At 36.5% G+C, this 23583-nt stretch overlaps 1 protein-coding gene and 1 non-coding gene across 4 annotated transcripts in view; both read left to right on the top strand.

Moving 5' to 3' along the window:
• The first annotated feature begins 2282 nt into the window (after nt 1-2282).
• PHF6 (PHD finger protein 6) overlaps nt 2283-23583 on the top strand; it is a 47533-nt gene continuing 26232 nt past the window's right edge. For all 3 annotated transcript variants that reach the window (XM_055438621.2, XM_055438622.2, XM_088833651.1), the window contains exons 1-5: nt 2283-2441; nt 6334-6517; nt 6761-6862; nt 20500-20633; nt 20896-20939. In XM_055438621.2, coding sequence (XP_055294596.1) covers nt 6380-6517; nt 6761-6862; nt 20500-20633; nt 20896-20939 — 418 coding nt within the window. In that variant the 5' untranslated portion in view covers nt 2283-2441; nt 6334-6379. The remainder of the gene's footprint in view (nt 2442-6333; nt 6518-6760; nt 6863-20499; nt 20634-20895; nt 20940-23583) is intronic.
• On the top strand, nt 21074-21175 carry LOC129535302 (U6 spliceosomal RNA). The gene has a single exon (XR_008681578.1). It is a non-coding gene; the product is annotated as a U6 spliceosomal RNA (small nuclear RNA).

Raw genomic sequence — 23583 nt, 5'->3', positions numbered from 1 at the left:
ATCTGATGTTCCATCCTCAGGCATTGTTAACAGCAAGTACCATCTGACTCCTTTCTGTAGCCCTTGAAATAACAGGCTGCATCTATCACTCAGGCTAACTGGAACTAGTTACCAGACCCGGGACCTGAAACTAACTGGAGTCACTGATCTCTTCTTCTCCAGAACTTTCCCTGCACTTCCTTTCCATTGTAAAGGCACTTGCTAGTCTATCCCCTATCGCAGCTATTCATCTTAACCTTGTTACACTGTAAAGAGTTGAGGGCAAAGACTGTGTCTTATTCACAGTTGTGTTGTACCTTAGCATAGCACTTTGTACATAATAGAGGATATCTGTACCAGGCACACACCTAATATAGCACATTTCACATCATAATGCTTTGGTTTGCTTGTCTGTCTCCCTTTTTAGACCATGAGTTCAAGGTCAGGGATTGAGTTGATCTATGTCTCTTCTTGTGTTTAGAACTTAGTAGCTGTGCAGATGTTTACTCAATCAAATTGTGTTAGAAGGAATGCATGGATGAGAGGATGAATAAAAGAGAGCAAAATATGGGGATTTGTGAGGAAATCTAAACTGAGGACATACTGCACAGGCACTACATTTTGTCATTTACACAATCATCAGTCTCATCCTCACATCAGTAAGTATGTGAAGTTGGTGGAAAATGATGCTAGGGGTTGGGGGGGTGCTGTTTTCAAAAACACTGTAAATATTTGGAACACACATTCTGGATCTTATGTAAATCTCTAGTCTCTCCCTTTCAAGGGTACAGGGCCTGGATGAAAGGGCAAAGGGTCCTGCTTTGTCTACCCTTATTGGGTACATGTTCAGCAGGTAAAGAATCCGTCTGCAACACAGGAAACACAGGTTCGATTCCTAGGTCAGGAAGATTCCCTGGAGAAGAAAATGGCAACATACTCCCGTGTTCTTGCCTGTAAAATCCCACGGACAGAGGAGCCTGACAGGCGTTAAGTCTATGCAATCCCAAAGAGTCGGACAGGACTGCGCGACTAACACTTTCAAACGGGATACAATGTACATCAAACGCGGTTGCTGTTTTCTTGAGGGTTACAATTTAATGTTGCTATTGAGGTCGGAAAAAAAAAAATGGTGAAACAGCATTGAAATGGCAGTGGATCAAAACAATGGAAATCCACTGCTCCCTCTTTCTTTTTTTAGACGGGAAAAATAGCTACTTGAAGCTACATCTTTAAATTTTCATCGGTTTATTAGGACTTTTTGTTGTTGTTGTTCTTTTAAACCACTAGTTAGCACTCTGTGAGCCCAGGAGAAAAATAACAAAAGCTGACCCTTATGGCGTACTATGTGAGCAAGCACATTCTATGTGATTTACATATATCAGTCCATTTCTCTTAACAACCCTATGAGATGGATACCACTGTGTCCATTTTTGATGTCTTGAAAGTGAGGGACACACAACGTGCTCAACACAGGTAATACAACATGCTCAAGGTCATTTAACTAGAAGTGGGGGAGCTGAGATTCAAACCCACGCAGTCTGGCGTAAAACATTAAAGAGGAAATTGCTCAGTTTAGGTGTTGGGTTTACCTGTGCGAATTATGAAGAAAATCACTTATCTTTTCTGATTGTGAAAATCACAGAACTTATACAGGGCCTGGTATACTTCAGGGACGCTAATACACGGTTTACTGGCATTATCTCATTTCTACCTCACAATAAACCCGTGAGCTACTATTTTTATCCCCATTTTAAAGATACACACAAATTTAAGACACAGAGGTGAAACATGATTCGCCCACAGACTGAAATCCGGGCAGACTGACTCCACTACCAGCTTCTCAGTTTTTCCTGGCAGTAAAACGAAAGAATGGAGGACCTAAAAGAGATGCCACGAGAGTACAATGAAATAATGGATGTGAAAAGGCCTCAGTGAACAAGTGCAAGGGATAAGGCCTACCCACTTGAATCACTGTTGAAAACTGGTTACCCAGGGCCCCTGGCCAACGGTTTCTAGTCCCAGCCCAGTCCCTTCTCCGCCCAACCCACAGTGATATCTTTGAATCTCTTTCTCCATCTCCTAGGATCCTGCCCCCAAACACTTGGCTGAGCGGTGGACCGGAGAATAGAAGGTACGCGCGCGAGCAGGAGGTGGGGCCTGCTGCCCGGCTCCATCCTGGGGGTGGCTTCTACACATGCGTCCTGGCTGGGCGGCTTCAGCTGTCCCCTCTGCGACCAATCAGGGCCCGCGGCGCGCTCGAGACGTATTAACGCTCAGAGTGTCGTTGCGTGCGAGGGGGGCGACGTAAGGGCGCTCCGCGAGCCCGTCTCTCCTCGAATGAAAGGAAACAACCTCCGGCGACAGAGCCCCGCTCCCAGGCGCTGCCGGAGAACGGAGATCGACTTCTTTCTCTTTCGCCTTATTGGCGCTTCTCCCCTTCCCTTCGCCTCTGGGCCCCGCCGGTGAGTCCCCACGGTACCCTGGGGCCCCCCATTCTCTGCCCAGAGGGGAAAGACAAGGAGGATGGCGGTGGCCAGGCCGCCGCCCCTGCCCGTTGTTAAGGGGGACTCTTGGTGGTCTCGCTTCATTGTCAGGGACCCCAGAAGCGCCACTCATTGAAGGCGCTGGGCACAGAGGCTGCTGAGAAAAGTGCTGCGGAGGAGCGGAGGAAGACGTTAGGCTTAAGCCTAGACTTCGGGGGAGGGGGCGCAACATTTAAGGAGGACAAAATACAGGGAATTTTTAGTCTTTCCCATCGCTTAGAACATATTTGGGGAGGAGGGGGACTCGCAGTTTGGGAAGAGTGAGAAGAAAAATTGTTAGGATGACAAGAAGGTTAGCCTTTTGGAATGAGGAAAAACTCCGGGGTGGGGGGAATTGGGGGTGAAACTGAGATACGAAACGAAGACTATTAGAGGGCGAACTCCTGGGGGGAGGAGTGTTCAAGAAAGTGGTATGGTAATCTTTTCCTGGATCCAGGAGGATGGGAAAAGGACAATTAGGGGAGCCTGACTTCACGACCGAAAGGAACCTGCTAAAGTGTTTTAGTGGAAGATAGTTTTGCGAGTTTATCTAGCGCTTGATTAGAGAGAGATCTTGGAGTCTAGTCTGTGTTGAGGAATAAATAACGGAGAGGATCCGGTACGTTCTGTGTACCGTCCTTTATTATATGGACGAGCAGCTCGGCATTCTTTTGAAATTTCTTCGTTTCGATATTCTGCGTGGAAGTTGAAAAATCCTTTATTTTTGAAATGCCTTTTCTTTTCATCGGCTTACTGCGTAATATCAGGTCTTCTTCATACAATTCAAATTCTTTCTCTACCCTTGGGTTTGAAACAACTGGAAAATTCCTTCAGTTTCCTTTTGAATAAAATAGTGCGAAGCATGTAATAATATCGTGCAACCAAATTCAGGTGCCCTTCCGGTTCGTCTCTTACTCGTTAATTTCTCTACAGTGTAACTGATAGAAACACTGCTTCTTGGATCATGTTTATATATATTTTGATCTGTATATTTCAACTTGCTTGCGTGTTGAATTGTTTGATCTTCCGGAACTGCAGTTTTTGTTTTGTTTTTCTATGAAAATGGTCTTTTAGATACCAGACATTGAATGATCTCTCAAGTTGGTTCTTGAAGGCTTTCCTTGATGTTTCAGGTTATTGCCACCTTCGTGCTTTACAGCATCTTGGAAAATCAGAAATGCACTGATTGCTTCAGCCTAACTAATCAGGCTTTTCTATTTTTTCAGACAATGTTTCTCAGGCTGGTATCTTTGCCTATTTATTTCTGCTGTATAACATAATTCATAATACTGTATTTCTTTTAAGGAAAAGGTTTCATTGTTGGCGAAAGCATCAAAGTTTGATCTCTGCATGCCCGGATAAACCTTTTAGACTAGAACTAAAATGCCATGTATTGTATGGATCATTATGAACTTAATATTGGTCCTTGGAATGCCCTTTTTCTCCTTAAGTAGAAACCACAAATGTGACAGCATTAGATACAAATCTATATTTTTATGATAAAGACATTTTTTGCTAGGAGTCATTGTTTCCATGATGTTCTCCACTTCATGTTTTACAAGGAGGTTGTAAAAAAAAATTAGCAAGATATGCATAGATGCATTATTTGAATTTTAGTGGAAAAATCCATTTAGTCATTGCACGTTGGGGAAAGTTTTTAATTGGTTTGGTGCACTTTTGTGTGCGTTTCTGTTCACTTAACAAATTATATTTAAACTGATTATAGAAAAGATACACTAGAATATTTTTTAATGCAAAATAAAGTGTACCTTTTTTTCTCTTTTAGATTTTGGGGTCTTTGATATCTAGTAAAGTGATATCAAAATTAGGATGAGACATTTATCTGTTTATAAATGGAAAGAGGTAGAATTCAGTATGGGTAGAATTTTGGGGATACCATTTTCAGAATTAATTTTAAGAATAAAGAGTAATTTTCTAATCTAGGAATTTATCTTAAGCTGATTTTATAGCTTATGCTGGGGTTGTACAGAAACACATTAAGATGTCCGTGTAGATTGGATTCGTAGTGGTGCCATCCTTTCAACTGGCCAAGGATGACCGGAAAAATTGCTGAATGCATTACAGTGCTTTCAGAATGTTTACTGTTCATTGCACAGTAGTAAAGAAGGCTAATTTAGAAGTCAAGTAGCAAATTCTGGTGCTATTTGTGAATTTTGGTGTTTTGCATATTTAATTCTAAAGATGTTGGCAGCTATATTCTTGATAAAGCAACTGAACACATATTTGCCTGAGCAAATGCAAACACACTTCCCCTTTTGTTTCTTTTGTTTCTCTGTTATGTTCTTTTTTTTTCTTTAATCCTAAAAGTATTTGCTGCCTGTTTTCAATCAGTTTCACAGTTTATAGCCAGTGCTGTGAATACAGTACTGTTGTGAAGTATCCGATGCCATTTCAAAGAGGGAGGTATTTAAAATTGTTGATAGCATTAAGAGTTTGTTAAACCCATCAATGCAGAGACTGTCAGGGCCTGTGGAGTTTCGTTACTCAGAAAAACCTAGATATAAATTGATGAGAAGACCTGTTTCTTTGTGACTTTATGTTCAGTTTTCAGTATTTGTGTTTTTATATTGTGACGCACTGAATGGTTTGCAGCTACCACCTTACTGGCATCCAGCGGCTGCTGTTCTGTTGGTGAACAAGTGCTCCTCAGAAAGCCACCGTGTAGTGTTAGTGAGTCCATTTTTTCAGCATTTTATGAAAAGGTTCAAATATATGAAAGAATGGAAAGAATTTGTAAGTTCTAAGATAAAAATTTGAGATTTTATTGATTGTAATGTGTGTCATGGTAACCTAGGTCCTGAACTGCTTAGTTCTGTTGATTTGGGAAAACGGCACAATTCAAATAACTTTTTACATTTGTTTTTGTTCTTCTGAAGAATCCATGTTGAGACTGATGATCTAAATCTGAAACCTTCCATGTTATAACTTTTCTTCCCTTTTTTGTTTGACTATACTACCTATAATTATAATTTTGACTAAATTGAAGGCTCATTCTGAAAAATTTCCCATCCTTTATACAGTATTACTAATTTAAGTATGAAAGTTACCGCATATAGAACACCGCTGTCAGTTTGTAACTTTAATAAGCAGACTTTTGAAGTAAATCTCAGAGTCAGATAACATAGTTGTTTTTATAAATGATTGGTTCTTAAAGTCTATGTTTTTTAATAGACTGCTGTAAAACTTAAGTTTTCCTTTACTTGCAGAAGGAATACAATAGCAAAAACTAATAAAGATGTATAAATGATTTTTTTAAACTTGAAAAGAACTCAAAATTTAAAAATAAGTGTTCCAAAGTCATGGTTATATAAAATTTATTTCTCATTTGTTGGATTATCAATATGTGAACTTTACAGAATTGTATAATTAAAGAGTTCTGTTCACTCTGAATATTGTGTAGTTCTCAGTGGTTTTTGCTCTGCTCTTAGATATATAATTCTTTGTCTCCTTGAAGGGGCACCCCGGTATACATGAAAAATGTTTTTCATTAATTATGTCAGCAGATGACTATTTTAATTTCACACATTGTTCATGTTTTATTTATCCATGCAGAAGTAGTTCTAATTATTTCACATGTCCCTTAATTTGAGAGCAGTTTGATTTTTCCCAGTTACTTCATTAATTTATCTTTATGCACAGATAGTACACTTTTTAAAATTACAGAGGTTTCAGTGTTCATTTGTCTACACTAAGTAGCTATTTTTAATTATATATATTAAAACCTACGTCAAATATTAAACAATTTACATGAATGTGTAAATTGATTTTTAAAACAAATTAACCATTTTGTTGCCCTTCTTATCCTCTGTAGCTTTTCTTGAGGCATAAAGTGGCATTCTAAAGGCAATTTAAAAATCATGTCAAGCTCTGTTGAACAGAAAAAAGGGCCTACAAGACAGCGCAAATGTGGCTTTTGTAAGTCAAATAGAGACAAGGAATGTGGACAGTTACTAATATCTGAAAACCAGAAGGTGGCAGCACACCATAAGTGCATGGTAAGTATGCTCGCAGCAACCAAGAGCCCTGAAACCAGGAGAATCTTAACAATGAATATTCCTGAATACTAAACAAAACAACAGCAAAACCAGTTAAACGTCTAAGAAATGGTTCCTCACTAATGTTGTGTCATTTTTACTTTACTGTTTCCTTTTAAATTTAGCATCTTATTCACTATAAATTATGTTTCACTGTAATTTCGTTTTATATGAACCTTAATTTCTTTTAAATGTAATTTATAGCTTTTCTCATCTGCTTTGGTATCATCACACTCTGATAATGAAAGTCTTGGTGGATTTTCTATTGAAGATGTCCAAAAGGAAATTAAAAGAGGCACGAAGCTGGTAAGTTGCTATTTCTGCCTCTTTGAGAATAAAACTTATTTTAAGCTCATTAAGAAGGAAATTGCTTATTTTAAAGTGTATTGCCTTATTAACTGAGTGTAATTTTTTTTAAATTGCAGTCTTATTTTTTTCCCCCAAATCAGCGAATTGCAAGGTTAGTTTTAATTTGTCTGCCAATGAACAAAAAAGGAGTAAATCAATATGTATATTTATCTTTTTTTTCCCCCAAAAGTATTAAAATCTTCTTGGGGGCTGTGTTGACTTAGAAACAAGCAGTTTGCTTAATTTGAATGTTTCATGTTAAAGTCATCATTCAAGTTTATATTCATAATTAAAATTCTGAAATGTTTTTACTTTCCATGATAAAGTAGTTGTGATCATTACAAATGAAGTTGACAGAACCCTTTCACCAAGAAAATATTAGCAGTGTCTGAACAGCATATTCTACTGTGATTCAGTTATACAACACAGCATTTATGACTTTGGTTAACTTTTGGTGAATTTTACAGTTTTCTGAAACTTCACCAGGGTAATGTTCCTGCAGTTGTCTTCACTCCCAAGTAACCAGTTTGGCAAGACACTGTATTCTGGTGGAAAAGTAGTATTGTCTCAGGTAGTATTTGATACATTATAGTTTACATTGAAACAATTTCTTCTTATCTGGTTATTTTTCTCTTCTGAGCTCTTTATTGAATCTGTAAATGTGCCTTCAGTAGCTTCACTATCAAGTATTTCATTATTTTAAAGATGGGTTTGGCAGAACATATATCTATGTCCTTAGACACTGAGTAATCTCATATTTCATAAAGAATCTGATGGGAAAGAGGGCTATCATTTTGATATCGGGAATAGTCTATTTTGAAAAGTAGTCAGTTTTCTATAGTTTAAAAATAAAAGCACTATGAAGAAGTTCAAAGAGAACATTTGAGATTTGTTTTTAGGATAGTCTTCAACTCTAGAGTCACTATAGGCAGAAATGGGAATTCAAGAGGTCAGACATTTTTGTTGTTGTTGCAGTGAGACCTTAACCATGACAATGTTTTTTTTTTCCCATCCCCAGAACTGCAGATAACAATAGAATGCTCCATTTTAAAGAAATGTGATCTTTTTTTCATTTTGTGGTTTTAGATTTCTTCATGTTACTGTGCTTGCTGAGTTTTGAGAACTGAAGCAGTATGTTTTTATTGCCTAGTCCTTAAAAACCAATTTGGATAAGAAGAAAGAATACTATTTACTTGAAACTAGTTATACTGTAACCCTTATCACCCATTGTTTTTTCCTTTGCATGATGAATATTCATGGAAAATGTGTCTACACCCTGACTTGTTAGCATTGTTGTTATTCTACCGCTGCTCTAGTCAGAACAGAAGCAGTTTTGGTCCCTGATGTTACTGTGTTACTAACAAATGTGATGCCTATTTTTGTAAGAAGTGGTAACATATATCTGTCAGTATTGCTAAATTCAGTGGAGATTTAATTTATTTCAATTAGAGAAAATTTCCCCTTTGTGCAGAAAACATCAGAACTTTGTATAAATTTCACTATTATAAATTGTCTTGATTAATTTTTAATGGCAAGATGTAGGGAGTTAATTTTTTTGCCCTAGTGAGTTATACATAACTAAGCTTATTCCTTGATCTAGGGAGTAGAACAGTACTGGAGGTTAAGACCACAAGCTATAGTAACAGACTGGGATTTGAATCCCACCTCTCTTACTGACTAGCTGGGTGACCCTGCACAAGTTCTTTACTTCTCTATGCCATGTTTTCTTCACCTGCCTAAAGGAAATAACGATAGTCCCTGCCTCCCAGGGATATTGTGAGAATTAAAAAGAAACTAGAGAGGACTTAGCATGGTGCCTGGCACATAGTTAAGACTTGAAAAATGGCAGCCCTGTTGTAGTTATTGTTCATAAGTAATAATAAGATCCTGCTAACATTGTTGTAGGCTAATGAAAAGCCTACTGGGCTGAGAATTCATGAGGCCTGTTTTGTTAATAGCTGCCACTGATACATTATGTAACTTTAGACAAGTCATTACCTTATTTGTATTTTTACCAGCAGTATAAATGGATAATGCTGTATCACTGCTTGCTATACAGTGATGTTGCATAACTAAAACGTGCTATAAAAGATGTAAAGAGTTACCTTAGGGAAGGTTTTTTTTTTTTTTGTTCTGTTCTTTTCTGACACTCCCCAACCACGGATTGAACCCACTCCTTTGGCAGTGATATAGTGGAGTCTTAGCCACTGGACTGCCTGGGAAGTTCCTTAGGAAAGGTGTTTTGTAGCCAAAATTTTGAGACTGTGGGCATCCAGCCTTGAGTAATAGTGGCAGAAGGAGAGAACTTTTGAGCCAGGTATATAATTTTGCTCCCTTTCCTTCTCTTAAAATGTCAGAATTTAAATAATTTACATAAGGCCTAGGACTAGAGTAGCATTTATATGTTAAATTTTGAAATAATTTTTAAGTCTCCTTTTTGCCCTTAGTTTCGGCCCTTCCATTATATCATTTTTATATGAAATATTATCAAGTAACCAAAATTTCAGATTTTTATTTTCTTCTTTTTTCCTGTGTGGATTTATCTAAGCAGTTCAGTTCAGTTCAGTTCAGTCGCTCAGTCGCGTCTGACTCTTTGCGTCCCCATGAATCACAGCACGCCAGGCCTCCCTGTCCATCACCAGCTCCCGGAGTTCACTCAAACTCATGTCCATCGACCTGGTGATGCCATCCAGCCATCTCATTCTCTGTCGCCCCCGTCTCCTCCCGCCCCCAATCCCTCCCAGCATCAGAGTCTTTTCCAGTGAGTCAACTCGTTGCATGAGGTGGCCAAAGTATTGGAGTTTCAGTTTCAGCTTAAAAGAGCATAAATCAGAAAGAAAGACAAAAAGTGAAGAGTTTCATGTAAGTAGGTAAACTATATGAAAACTAGATAATCAGCTTCCCTAATTGACTTTTTGGGCTTCCCTGGTGGCTCAGATGGTAAAGAATCCACCTGCCATATGGCAGAATCCCCTGGAGGAAGGCATGGCAACCCACTCCAGTATTCTTGATTGGAGAATTCCTATGGATAGAGGAGTATGGTGGACTACAGTCTATGGGGTCACAAAGAGTTAGACACAACTGAGCAACTAAGCACAATTCACTTTTTAAGGCATTTTATCTTGTGAGTTTGTTTTCCCTGGCTCTTGTTCATCTAAATTTCTAGGTGAGAAGTGGATCAATACCCATTGAAAATAATGAAAAGCAAGAGTGCTGGTCCATAGGTGCTTTTAAGGCAGGTTCCAGTCTGTATATTATGCTTGCCCCAAAGAAAACCATAAAGAGAAGAGGCTGGGATGTAAGGTGTAAACATATAGGTGGCTAGGTGCATCAGAGTCTTGAGAGGATGGGAAGCCACAAAAAAGAAGGGGGTACAGGTGGCTAGTTTCTGTGTTCTTGCTGCCATAGTCCACTTTCCAAGATTATCATGTCAGCCACAAGAATTGGAGAGAAAAGCCATTCTGCATGAACATGTTTATCTCTTTTACATCAAGACATTTGCCAGCATATAAGGTTTTTATAATTTGAAAGTCTTTTTGCAATTAAGACAGATTTTTTTTTCCAGAATGGTTTCTAGTTTTCCTGTTGAATCCATATGTGGAGATACAACATCTGTACCATTTACTCTTATTCTCCAGCTATCTAGCCAAGAAATGCAAATTTCCAAGTAAAATTATGAGTTATTGTTGCTGTTTTCGTTTTGTTTAAGGAGACACTTGGGAGGAATGTTGAAGAACATACTCTTGATGAGTGGAGCTAGGTGGTGAGATCGTTAAGAGTATCTATGGGGAATTCCCTGGCAGCCCAGTAATCAGAACTTACTTTCACTGCTGGGCCCAGGTTCGAGCCCTGGACAGGGAACTAAAATCCACCCCCCCCCCAAAAAAAAGATATCTACATCAAATAATTAACTATTTTAATTGGTAACTGTGTCGAATATATCAAGGACTCTTAAGACCAAAAGGGGTTAAGAAGCCATTTAGTTCACTTTCCTTCCCCTTAGTTAAGATTACCTACAAGCCATATAACAGATTTTTTTTTGGCTATCTTATGTTTAAATATATTAAGAAATTGTGATTCTACCCAAGCAGGCTGAAACAGGACCAGTATTATATAACACTCTTCACAATTGAGAAATTCGTCCTTCTATATAAATCAAATATCTCATTTAATTTAGAGTCATTTATTCTAGGTCTGTCTCTTTCCATTAAGGGAAGTATTTTTTTCTTGTGTTAAGAATGAAAAGTCCTTCATATACTTGATGACTATCCTCAGATCATTCCTAAACTTTCTCCTTTTTAAACTAAATTTTTCTCACGTCTTGAGAAATCCTCTGAATATTTTTCCTGTTTTCTTTTTCAGTAGCAGAGATAGCTAACATTTATTGAACATTTAGTATGTGCTAGGGACTGGGCTAAGTACTTTAAATACATGATCCTTTTTAATCCTCACAGTCATATTGTGAGATAGGAAGGTATTTATTCTCACTTTACAGATTAAGAACCTGAGGCTCAGAGAAGTAACCTGACTATGATCATATAGCTGGTAAGTGGCAGAGCTAGAATTTGAATCCAGGGCCAGTTAACGCCAAAGCCAGAACTCTTAATCACTAGGCTATTCTAGACTGTTTTTTAAGCTCCCTAACCCAAAATCACATTTTAAAATTAAAGCTTAATAGTTTTCTTTTTTTTAATTTATTTATTTTAATTGGAGGCTAATTACTTTACATTATTTGTATTGGTTTTGCCATACATTGACATGAATCTGCCCCGGGTGTACATGTGTTCCCCATCTTGACCCCGGTTTTCTAATAAACATGGAAATAATACTGAATTTAGGACATTATCAGGCTGCTATTAATATAGTCTGTTCATAGCATTGTTAGTTTTTAGAACAAAAATCCTACCTACATACTATCTAAGAATATTCTGAGTCTCTGTTACCTGCAAGATATTTTTAGTAGCCTCTGAAAATAAAAAGACCAATTCTACATATTGACTTTGTTGTTTACTCACTACCAGTTGAGTGCTGGGCACCCCAGAGAAACAGGATATCTGGTTTTGAGAGATCATAATTTAGATATGATTTGCATATATGAATCTGCAGTATGACAATTTATAGATACACCTTTTTATTTTGTGTGGGAGGAGTCATACCAATTTAGGTAGCTAAGACTACATCCCAGAGATGGTAAGATTTAAAAGGGAAAAAAGTATGAGTCCTTGAAATAGGTTAACTATACGAGAATAGGCTATTGAGACTGGCAGTAATAGATTAGAATTGAGAAAGGTGGGATGATTGCAGGGTCTTTAAACATTAGACAGGAATTTCAACTCAGGTAAGAAGGGAAGGGTAAAGCAGGATTTTTCAGGAGACAAGTGATATACACTGTGGGAAATGAAATACAATGATGGTAGCATACTTGTCTGCTGTACCTAGATGTCCTGCAGGCATCTTAAACTCAACCTGTCTGTTCCACTGTTCATCATCTCCCTGCCCTGAAACCTGATTCTGTTTCTGAATCCTTTACCTTCCTTCTTCCATATCACTCACATCGATTCTATTTCTGGGATGTCTCAGCCTTCTTTCTTATTGCAACCCTGTATCCAGTCTTCCTCTTTCCATCCTTCCAGCAGACTGCTGGTAATTACTTGATCTCTACCTTTATAATCTAATATCACTCACTCCCTAACTCCAAACCTTTACTGATTCCTTTCTGTCTGTAGAATATCTACCCTTCAGAAGTCATAACTTAACCCACCATTTCCATTGTTTATCTCATCCCCTATCTCATTCTAGCTGTTTCCTGAATATCCTCCACTTGTCCCCCACTGCTGTGCATGTACTGACGTTATTAATCTAGCTGCCTCTCAGAATTTCGGTTTTTGAGTCCAACTCAAGCTTCCTCTTTGACATAGGGTTTAATACCCTGCATTGTATTTGTTACACGTGCTCAAGCCTTTCTTCTCCACTGTGTTGTGAGCTCTGGGAGAGTACAGACTGTATTCTTTTTGCCAAGCATAGGATTAAGTGGGGGTGGGGGCTGGGGAATGCATGGAAAACACTTAGCACGGTGCTTGACATCTCATTTGTGCTCAATTGTACTCTCGTAAGTGGGCACTCCTTAATTGTTGGCTGAATTTGGAGGAGGGAAGGGCTTCAATGGGACAATAGCGTGAAGCTTTAATAATGGGCTAGGTGTAAATTGACCACGGAGATAAGAGTATAGGCATAAAATTCCTCTATTTTGGTTAATCAGTGTTTTAGTGTTGTTTGCAATTCTAGCTGTTTGAAGAGGACTGAGAGAAATCTAGAAGGAAAGATCAGGTTGCTTATTTGTTCAGGATGGTGAAGAGCTGTGTATGCCTCAAACAAGGACATTTCCATGTTTCTTCAACCTTCATTCTCCCAGTAGGGTGTTTAATTTTTGTTCTTTTCCTTAGGCATTATATTCATCAAGGCCTCTATCTAGAGTCTAGAAATCATCTGTCTGTCCATTTATCAGATACTTAATTGAGCATCTACTTTGTACCAAGCACAATGTTAGACACTTTGTATGCGATAATGAGTAAATGTACTTTAGCCTTTGAATGTAAAGAATGCCATGGGGGATCTGGGAGAGAGGACCATAATTAACTCTACCTGAGAAATCAGAAGACTTCAGAGAGAGTGACATTTGAAGTGTGTTCCACAGGGAAAATGATACTGTAGAACTCATAGAGGGAAGAGTTTCAAGGAGGAGGAAGTACTTTTGACAAGTATATAGTAAATGCCAGTGCTATTTTTTAAATTTATTTTTTAATTGGAAGAAAATTGCTTTACAATGTTGTGTTGGTTTCTGTCATACAACAATGCAAATCAGCCACCATTATACATATATCACCTCCAGTGCTGTTTAGAGTATGTGGCTTATTTGGCATTCAGTAAGGGTCCTGGGTGTTCATTGGAAGGACTGATGCTAAAGCTGAAGCTCCAATACTTTGGCCACCTCATGCAAAGAGTTGACTCACTGGAAAAGACTGATGCTGGGAGGGATTGGGGGCAGGAGGAGAAGGGGATGCCAGAGAATGAGATGGCTGGATGGCATCACCGACTCGATGGAGGTGAGTTTGAGTGAAATCCGGGAGTTGGTGATGGACAGGGAGGCCTGGTGTGCTGTGATTCATGGGGTCGCAAAGAGTTGGACACGACTGAGCAACTGAACTGAACTGAACTGAACTGAAGGGTAAAATGAAGCACCCAAAGTGTATAGAATGTTACCACTGCTTACTACATACAAAGAATCACAAAATGCCCAGTGACTTAATGGTGCTACTAAATCCTTAGATCAGGGATACTTAACCAGCAATCAGAAAGGAGGGTGGGTGGGTTGAAAAAGGTTCCAAAATGACTTGATGAGCACTCAGTTATGGATCATTGCCTTAAGACAGGGGTTGGCGCACTTTGTATAAAGGATTAGATAATTAATATTTAAGGTTTTGCTAGCCATATTGTTTCAGTTGCAGTTATAGACAGTACCCAAAGAAGTGAGTGCGACTGTGTTCCAGTAAAACTTTCTTTGTGAAGACAGGTGATGGGCCGAATTGGGCTTGCTTTAGAGTATTTTGGGGGGAAAACAGGTAAATTTTTTCCTGAAGATTTCCCTGGCTTCATTGTCATCTGTGTAAGTGTACATGCAGCATGAAGGTATTCATATAACTGTGAATTGTTTTCAAAGCTCAGATTATGGCATGCAGATTAAATGTGCACAGATATTTTACCTGTCATTTATTTTTTTTAAAAAAAGAACTTTGTTTTACTTTGGAGGTGATTAAAGAGAATAAATGTGAGGCCAAAGAGAAACTTCAAGTCTAATAATGGAGAAAATCAGGTCTTTGGCTATTACTGAATAAATTAATTTTTTAAAACTTCAAATGTTTTTCTCCTTTGCCTTCATTTAATACTTCTTTGCAACTGAGAATACTATAAATTTATGTCATTATGTAATTATTTGTGATAATGGAAGATAACCCAACCAATAATATAAAATAATCTATGTCTGATTTGGGGGGGATGTCTTATTTGAGCATGGATTTTTGGTGTTCACAGATTAAATGTAGCAAGCAGTATGGCACTTTAGAGTACCCTCAGCCTGTAAGACCTGCATCTTAGAAGAGCGTAAACATAAAGATCTGAGCTCTGAAAAACTCTGAATCTGAATCTTTCAGATAAGTAAAACAAATTTCAAAAGCTCCAATAAGAGAATTTATGTTCCTCATAAGGATGATTCATAAAGTTGGATAGAGTTGGAGTATGTGATATTGAGAGCAAGGTCAGGAGACTAGGTTAAGTAAGAGCTTGATAGGCTTACTTACTAGTTCCTTGCCCTCTGATTTCTAAAAGACTTCTGAAATTATTTATTCAGTAACTGCTTAGATTTAGTCTGTCACTCTAGTAAAGTCCTTTTCAGTGGCCCTGTTTTTTAGAAGCACTTGGAGAATTTAAGGTCCTAATCTATCAAGTCATTTTTTAAATGACTTAGACAAACTTTAACAGTTCAGTTTTGCTTTCTAGCTTTCCATTTAGACCTAATTATTTTATTATTAATAACTAGAGGTAGTGTTTTCTGTTATTAAAAATAAAATACAAAGTGACAAACACCAGTGTGAGGTAAACTGCTCTCACTTAATTTTTGTCTCATCTCTCCTGTGAAAATATCTTAGGTACCCTAGTCCCAATTCCAAGTGCTTTTGGTAGTTTTTTTCCTTACAGACTTTTCTTTTGGAACTCTCTTGCATTCTCTGTACATTTGTAGCAGTTTTCTTGGAACAAGTGTCTTGAGAGTAGTACCTACTTGGCTGTGAGAATTTATACCTATACACTTGTGGTCAGTTACTGACATACATAGTAGATACACAGCAGCTGAGCTGGGCAAACTGAGTCTTAGAACTTTCTTCAAGAGCCTTTTCTTTCTACCTGTCCTAGAAGTTGGCATCTCATTTGTTTTGCCTTGTCTCTGTGGTCTTAATTGAGTTTTCCCCTGAGTTTTCCCCATAGCTACTAACAAAGCAGTATTTGTCCTTTTATTACTTAAGACTTCTTCCTTCTGTAGAGTGAATTTCAGTCCTGGCCTCGATCAGTTGACTGAGGAGCAGATAAGTTCCAACCTCGGGCTCCTGCAGGACTTTAGCTAAGTCATAGTCGTTTCAGTTCTGTTCATCTCCTCTCATGCATGACTCCCTTCCTCTTTTGTTTGTGGGTTAGCTCCTTGAGACTCTGCTTGTGTGGCCCAACTTAATATAGCTTCCCAGAGAGTAGAACCCTGGTTACCAGGGGCAGGAGGAGTTGGGGAAATGGGAGATGTTTGTCAAAAGGTACAAAGTTGCACTTATGTAGGATGATTAAGTCTAGAGATCTGTTGTACAACATGATGACCATAGTTAATGATACTCTGTGGTATCCTGGAAATTTGCTGACAGCAGACTTCTGGGGCTTATACCAATGCACCAAAAAATGGCAACTATATTGGAGACATGGGTATGTTAATTAGCTCAACTATAGTAATTATTTCACCATGTATATATATACATTAAAACATGCTCTATATCCTATATGTAATTTTTATTAAAATTTTTTAAAAAGATACTATGTTATGCAAACATCTGTTGAGTCTTGTTTTCTAATCTTCCTATTTTGGAAGACAAATTGTTGAATTTGTTAGGTCTACTAGATAGCAAACTGAATAGAGGGGTAAAAGTAAAAGAAAAATCATTAACAACAAAGAAATTATCACCTCTATATAAAGAACTTGAAATCAGGGTATAGGCAGGATAAGCTGAGAATTGACATTATACCTATCCTGAAGACAGGAAGTTGGCCTTCAACAGAATATTTGATATGTGGGAAAAGACCTTTTTTCAAGGAGGAAGAAGTCCACCATTGTCCTTGAAAAATGTGTTCCCATCAGGTTAACTTTCATTTCTCAACATTTGAGAGCACTCTGACTACAGTGCAAACATGATGTTAAATGGCAGGTTAACACTCCTCTGATTAGGGCCCAATAGAGCCTATAACTGATTGAAGGGCAAATAAATGTTTTGTGTGAAGAGGAACACAGGATAACATGACTCTGGTCCAACCAGCTAGTGCCTTGCTGTGTCAGGGCAGGGGTTATTTTCCTATTATTCAACTTTTTTTTTTCCCAGTAGAAGTCTTCTTTATTTTCCATAATATTTTTTAAAAGAAAAATATACTAGCTACCTGTCTAGTTTCCAAACTTTAATTGGGATTTTTATGTCTTTAATTGTCTTTTTATCTCTTCCTCATTCTCTCTGCTCATTCTCTGCCCCTTCAACTGGATTGTTCTCAGTTTTACCTTTTCAAATCAGACTTTTAAAATATTTTTTAGCCATACTTGAAGATAATTATGTCAAGTCTGCAGATGTTAAAAACATGAATGAAAAAAAATATGGTATATGTTTTTAAAATTTTCAGTAACATAGTAAGCTTAAAATCAAAATGCTTTTTGAGTACTACATGGTAGTCACAGTGTTTATCTTTCAAAAAACTGGGTCTAGAAGCAATCGGTGGATAAAATCTGTACATTCACAAAGATAATTAGTCATACAAAGAAGTAAAATGGTAAGAGCCAAAATGAATACTCTATCTTAAGTCCCATAGGAGTTCAAATATTATTTCAGGGGTTGCAATATAGCAATGATGTCTTGAACATAACAGTAGTATTCCCATTCCGTATTCACAGGTACATAAGCAGATTTACATTTCATCTTTAGTTTTATTATGGATAATATTTTGGTATTTTCATCGTACCTTCCCAGAATGTATTTACAAGCAGAAATACCTGCTGGCATATGAATGCTGCATAAAGTCTTGTAAATTCTTTCTTTTTCCTATAAATTCTAATTAAGAAAAATTCCTACTTCTAACCTTGAGAAGAAGCTTCCTCTCTGAAAACATTTTCGTTGGTATATCTTCCTCTTTCCTTTCTTTCTTGAGAGACACTGACAAAATAAAAATGAGAATAAGCTTTTTCCCACTCAAAAAATTTATTTGTCCTGAGTTGCTATAGTTAACTGGTTATACTTTAGGCAGATTTGAATTTATAACCAACCAAACACATTTTGATATATTTTGGTATTTGGTTTCCTTCACATTCTCAATAAACTGAGAGATGGGGATTGAAATCATTTGCTGGAGTATTCCCAATGGTTTTAAAATAGTTTTTCATATATGAAAGTAATTTTCCCATTGTAGAAAAACCAGAAAATATAGGAAATTATGAGACAGAAAACCAATTAGAGATAGCCACTCAGCATTTCACTATGTTTACTTTCACCTATTTTCAAAGAATAAAGTTATATACATAATTGGGGTCAAATTTGCATACCTAACTTTGTGTCCTTTTTTTTCACTTAATATTATGCATAAACCTTTTCCCATGCCATTAAAATGTTTTTGAAAAGAGTAAAGAACGTTCCTACATATGGTTGTACTATAACTTATTTAAACATTTTTCAATGGCTGTTTTCCACAGGTGGTTTTACATTTGGAGTTATTCTAAATAATTCCTCAGTGAATGTGATTGCATATAAATTAAGTCTGATTTGTTTTGTAGACTAGGTTAATAGAAGGAAAATTATTGGATCAGAGAGTATATAAACTTTTAATAAGCTCTGTGATAAATAAGACAAGTCGCTGTCCAGAGAGTATACCAATTTCCAGCAGTATCTCAAAGTGCCCATCTCACTATATGTGTGCCAGTGCTGAGCTGGTACAGGATTTTTAACAGTACCTCTCCTTTCATTTTTGCTTGCTCATTGCATTCAATATTTTCAAAATGTACCTGTGCAAACCCATTTTCAGTGTAATTTTGAAATGAGCTACTTGCACTACAGTTCTTAGTGAAGTAGTGGTAATGTTCAATTTATTAAGTTAAAAACCAGGTGACAAAATAATATGTATAGAATGACAGAAAAATGCTTTTACATAAGCATTGCAACACCGTAATGGTGTCTACACGTGGTTGGTATGAATGATTTTTTAATTTTCTTTGTGCTCTTTTGTGTTTTCTGCAATTTCTATAGTCTATGTTTTTTTAATTAGAAGTATAATTTACTAAAATAATAGAACCTCATAAGTAAGGTGAGTACAAATGTTCCATGTCCTTAACAATTTATAAGCCACCCAAAAGGATTTAACAACTTTCCCTGCTTGATAATTTGGCACTGTGTTTCTTTTTACAGTATTGCTTTGAAGTTTCTGTATTTATTTAAGGAAGTGGTATATTTCTTTAGCATTAATAATGGGCACTGGCCCTCGTGTTTTCTGGGAAGTACCTATATTGAGAATGTTTCTGTTTCTGACTTATATAGGAGTCTTTTTTAAGTGATAGCTTGAATGAAAGGTTGAGTGTTTGACTTGCTTAGAGAAATAGAAGGTATTTTATTAGAATTTACATTAGCCTCTTGGTACATCAAAACTGCTTAGGGGCCAAGTAAAGAGGAATGAGAACAGTTCCCAATGAGGCATCCCTACCAAGAAACAAGTGAAAAGTTTTTAAGATTTACCTTACTATGAATTTATTTTGGCATGGCAGTTATAGCTTAGGAGAGAACCTCATTAAAAGTCCACTTAGTATGGGCCTCCCTTGTAGCTCAGTTGGTAAAGAATCTGCCTACAATGCAGGAGACCAGGGTTTGAGTCCTGGGTAGGGAAGATCCCCTGGAGAAGGAAATGGCAACCCACTCCAGTATTCCTGCCTGGAGAATCCCAAGGACAGAGGAGCCTGCCAGGCTACAGTCAACGGGGTCGCAAGAGTTGGACATGACTTAGCGACTAAACCACCACCATAGTACAGTATACTATGATATGTTAATCAAAACCACTAACAGTCATCGTTATGCACTTAAAGAATTTTTTTCTAAATTTAGATATGAGCTAGTTAAACAATATGAATTATCCAGTAAAGTCAGAGGTAAATTATATTAAAATATGTTGAAAGCATCTGTTTTATCTATTTGCTTGAAATCATAATGTGAGAGGTAAGTAACAGATTAAATTAAAATAGATGAGCATGTTTTCACAATCAGTTTATGACAATATTTTTAGGGCTTGAGGGATTTAAAAATTTACCTAATTATTTTATCTTTTTTCCCTCCCTCACTTGAAATTGATTTTCAGGTTCCCAAATGGTATGTGAGATTTCTTTTCTAAAAATTCTCACTGATAAGTGGAAATGTGAAGGACAGTTTTTTCTGGTATGAGCCATTTTCCCCAGTTACTCATTTCCAGGAAGATCTGGATTGTGAAAAGGTCTACAGTTTACATTCCTGCAACATTTCAGATTTTCTCTTGACCACAATAGAACAATAGACATCAATAATATTCCATTAATTTTGTCATTGTTTAACATGGGAAAAAATACTCCCAGTAGGATTTTATTTGAATTATTTCTAGGTGAGAAAAATAATATTAGTTACAGAACTTTTCAATAACCAGTTTCTTTTCCTTGACAGAGATTTGTTATGCCTCTAACCTGATATCATAGCTGTTGCAAAACCACACACTAATAATAATATTTTATTGTTTTGCTGTAGATGTGTTCTTTGTGCCATTGTCCCGGAGCAACAATTGGTTGTGATGTGAAAACTTGTCACAGGACATACCACTACCACTGTGCATTGCATGATAAAGCTCAAATACGAGAGAAACCTTCACAAGGAATATACATGTAATTATTTAACTTCTCTTAGCTTTTTTAAAAGTCATACTTTCTTTAGGCCTTTGTAAAACACTTTTGCCTGATTCCAAGCATCTCATCATCCATTGTAAAGGGCGTTTTTGGTAGGTAACTGACTGCTTCGAGAAATGGCATAGAAAGTTTAATGATAAGGTTTTTGGAATCTAATGAATGGGGTGAAGTATACTGCTCATTCTTAATTTGAAAAATGAGTTGGTTTGTTGGTAATTTTTAATTTTTTCATTTTTTGTAGGGTTTATTGTCGAAAACACAAGAAAACTGCACATAATTCTGAAGGTACGTCATTCAGCCACTTTTTAATTTCAGGAGGAAATTTGAGTAAAATATGAGCGAATTATACTATACTAATTTTCACCACAAGAGGTGTCTTAAAATTGAATGCTATTTGAAGAATTAAGAAAAGCACTTGGGTGCTTGCTTTAGCAGCACGTATACTAAAATTGGGACAATACAGATAAGCATGACCCCTGTGCAAGTATGACATGCAAATTCATGAAGCATTCCATATTTTTCACAACATTGTAAATCAACTACAGTTTTTTTTTTAAAAGAATACTTAACCCATTTTCTACAGAGGTTCAAAGCCTTTTGAGAGCAGTTCTATTATATCTGCAAATGAATTTTTATTCCTATTATTAAGATTTATAATGAAGATATTTAAGTATAGAGAACACATTTGTTCATTTTTAATTAAGTTAAGGCACTATAAAAATTGCTCAAGTTATGAATGAACCAGAACAGTGGGAAAAAAAGAAAAGCATTTGGATAAACTAATGTGAAAAGTCTACATTAAACTAATAGTGAAAAAGTTCTGAATTTTTAAAGAAAACTTTTACCTTAAAATTCCTGTAAAGAGTACACGGAGAATGTATTTATCTTTAGGGGGAAATGATGCTAGTGGTTACGGGTTTCTGTGTTCAGGTAACTATGTTAGTGGATTGTAAAGGTAATAATTATAGAGTCCTTGCTACTGTCAGATAAAGAAAACGTGGACTAGAAATACTGGTACATTTTGTGATAAACAATCTTTCTGTTGAATTTTTATTCACATTGCAGTACTTTCACCCCCCTTAATACAGATATGTTCATAAGAAGTAATCAATTTTAAAATACAAAGCTTTAAAATTATTTTATGGTTTGTTTCCACTTAAATTTGTACAAACCCAGGACAGTCATGTTTATATATAGTTAGCCAAGCTGTATAGTTGGTCTTTAAAAGGTATGGGAAAGTTCTGAAACTGAATTCTGACTTGTTTCAAATTTCTCATACAGATGGTTTTGATACTCTTACTAGCAATATGAAAAGCTCAGATTTAATCTGAGATTGTTCTAACCTTCCATTTAGATTAGAGATCTTTCAAGTTTTTGTTAGCTTCTGAGAGCATGTTGCTTAGAATTAAGAATGATTTGAGCCTGTTGTTTTAGGAAGTTGTCTCTTTTATAAAGACTTACCTAATTATCAGTGTTAGCACATTAAAATTTGTGGCCCTTTTTGATTTCTTAGGTCTTGGTTTTATAATACAAAATAGTATTGTTTTCCCTTTAGGACCAGATTAATCTAAATACTTTAGAAGTGCTGGTTAAAGATTATCTTTAGCAAAAACTTATCATTAAGATAAACATATTGGACAAATATAAGAACAGATTGTTTTTTAATTGATAAAGTGCAACTGATAAACTTCATAGTGTTTTTCTTCAGTTTTTTCATTTAATTCTGGAATTGAGTTGAAAAACCTTTAGTGAAAGGTTAAGAGTAAGTTTTCTCACCTTTCATTGCTTCAGATTTTAACAATGTATTTATTTGATTCTCTTCAGAATTTTAGTGAGCATAGGTAGTAAACCAAGTATTGAGACTTAATGATCTGACAAATCCAAGTGTATCAGCATACTGGGGCAGGGTATTTAAGGGGGGCAACAATGAATCATATAGACGTCGCCCCTTTTATTCCCTCAGTTTCTGAAGCTGATAGTACCATCTAGTGGTGGAAATAAGTCACTGCAGACTACACAAAGTGAAATAATGTTAACCACTGTTTTGCTTTGAGAAACTTTTTAATGAGGAAGATCTAAATTCATACTTTTTGAGAGGACTTTTATTTTAATATAACTGGCAGGAATACTACAATTCAAACTTATGATACAATTGATTTGAAATTTGGGTTCGGTGTATACTTTGATAGCATATTGGGCCTGTATTAGTGACATATGTAGTGTGTGTATATACTCATATTGTAGAACTTGAGAGCATAACTTTGCAATTTAAAAATATGGAAATTTCTGTTCCTTGAACTTAGACTTTTATCACATTTATCTAGCTTGAATTTATTAGATATTGGGTGCTTTGTCAGAAACAGAACTTCCACTTATTTCATTATTCTAATAGGAAACATATGTTCTACTTTATGATTGTAATTTATGGTGGGAGGTTATAGGATTGTATTTCAGAGCCTGTCTTTGAGAACTGTACAGCACTCGTCTATAGAGCAAAGAGGAATTGATACCTTTGGCAGTTTATTCATCATTTGCCATCTGTGGCTCAGTACCTACTTTGCTAATACTAAAAGTGATAAATACTATATAAGTCAGTCTGTTATGTTAGGTTGATATAACATGAACTGTGTTTTGAAATATTAAATTTGAGAATCTCTGTACCATCTTCCATACTTTTGCCTTTTCCAGAATGTTATATACTTGGAATCATACAATATGTAGCCTTTTCAGATTGGTTTCTTTCACTTAGTTGGCCTTTGTGGGGAGGGGGATTAGTTATTAATGCTTACACGAAAGGATTCAATGGACAAGAAGAGATTGAAGGTACAAGAAGGAGAATTGAGTGCACAGGTGGAACAGTTGCCCTATGATATGGAGAACCTTTCCACTGTAATAGGAGAGAAGGAAGACAGGTGGTTCCTATTAGGTC

The sequence above is a fragment of the Moschus berezovskii genome, chromosome X (genome assembly GCF_049115385.1).
Source record: "Moschus berezovskii isolate FMDL1 chromosome X, NW_MosBer_1.0, whole genome shotgun sequence".
Lineage (NCBI taxonomy): Eukaryota > Metazoa > Chordata > Mammalia > Artiodactyla > Moschidae > Moschus > Moschus berezovskii.
The sequence above is the reverse complement of the archived record's forward strand: the minus strand, read 5'-3'. Positions and strand labels throughout refer to the sequence as shown.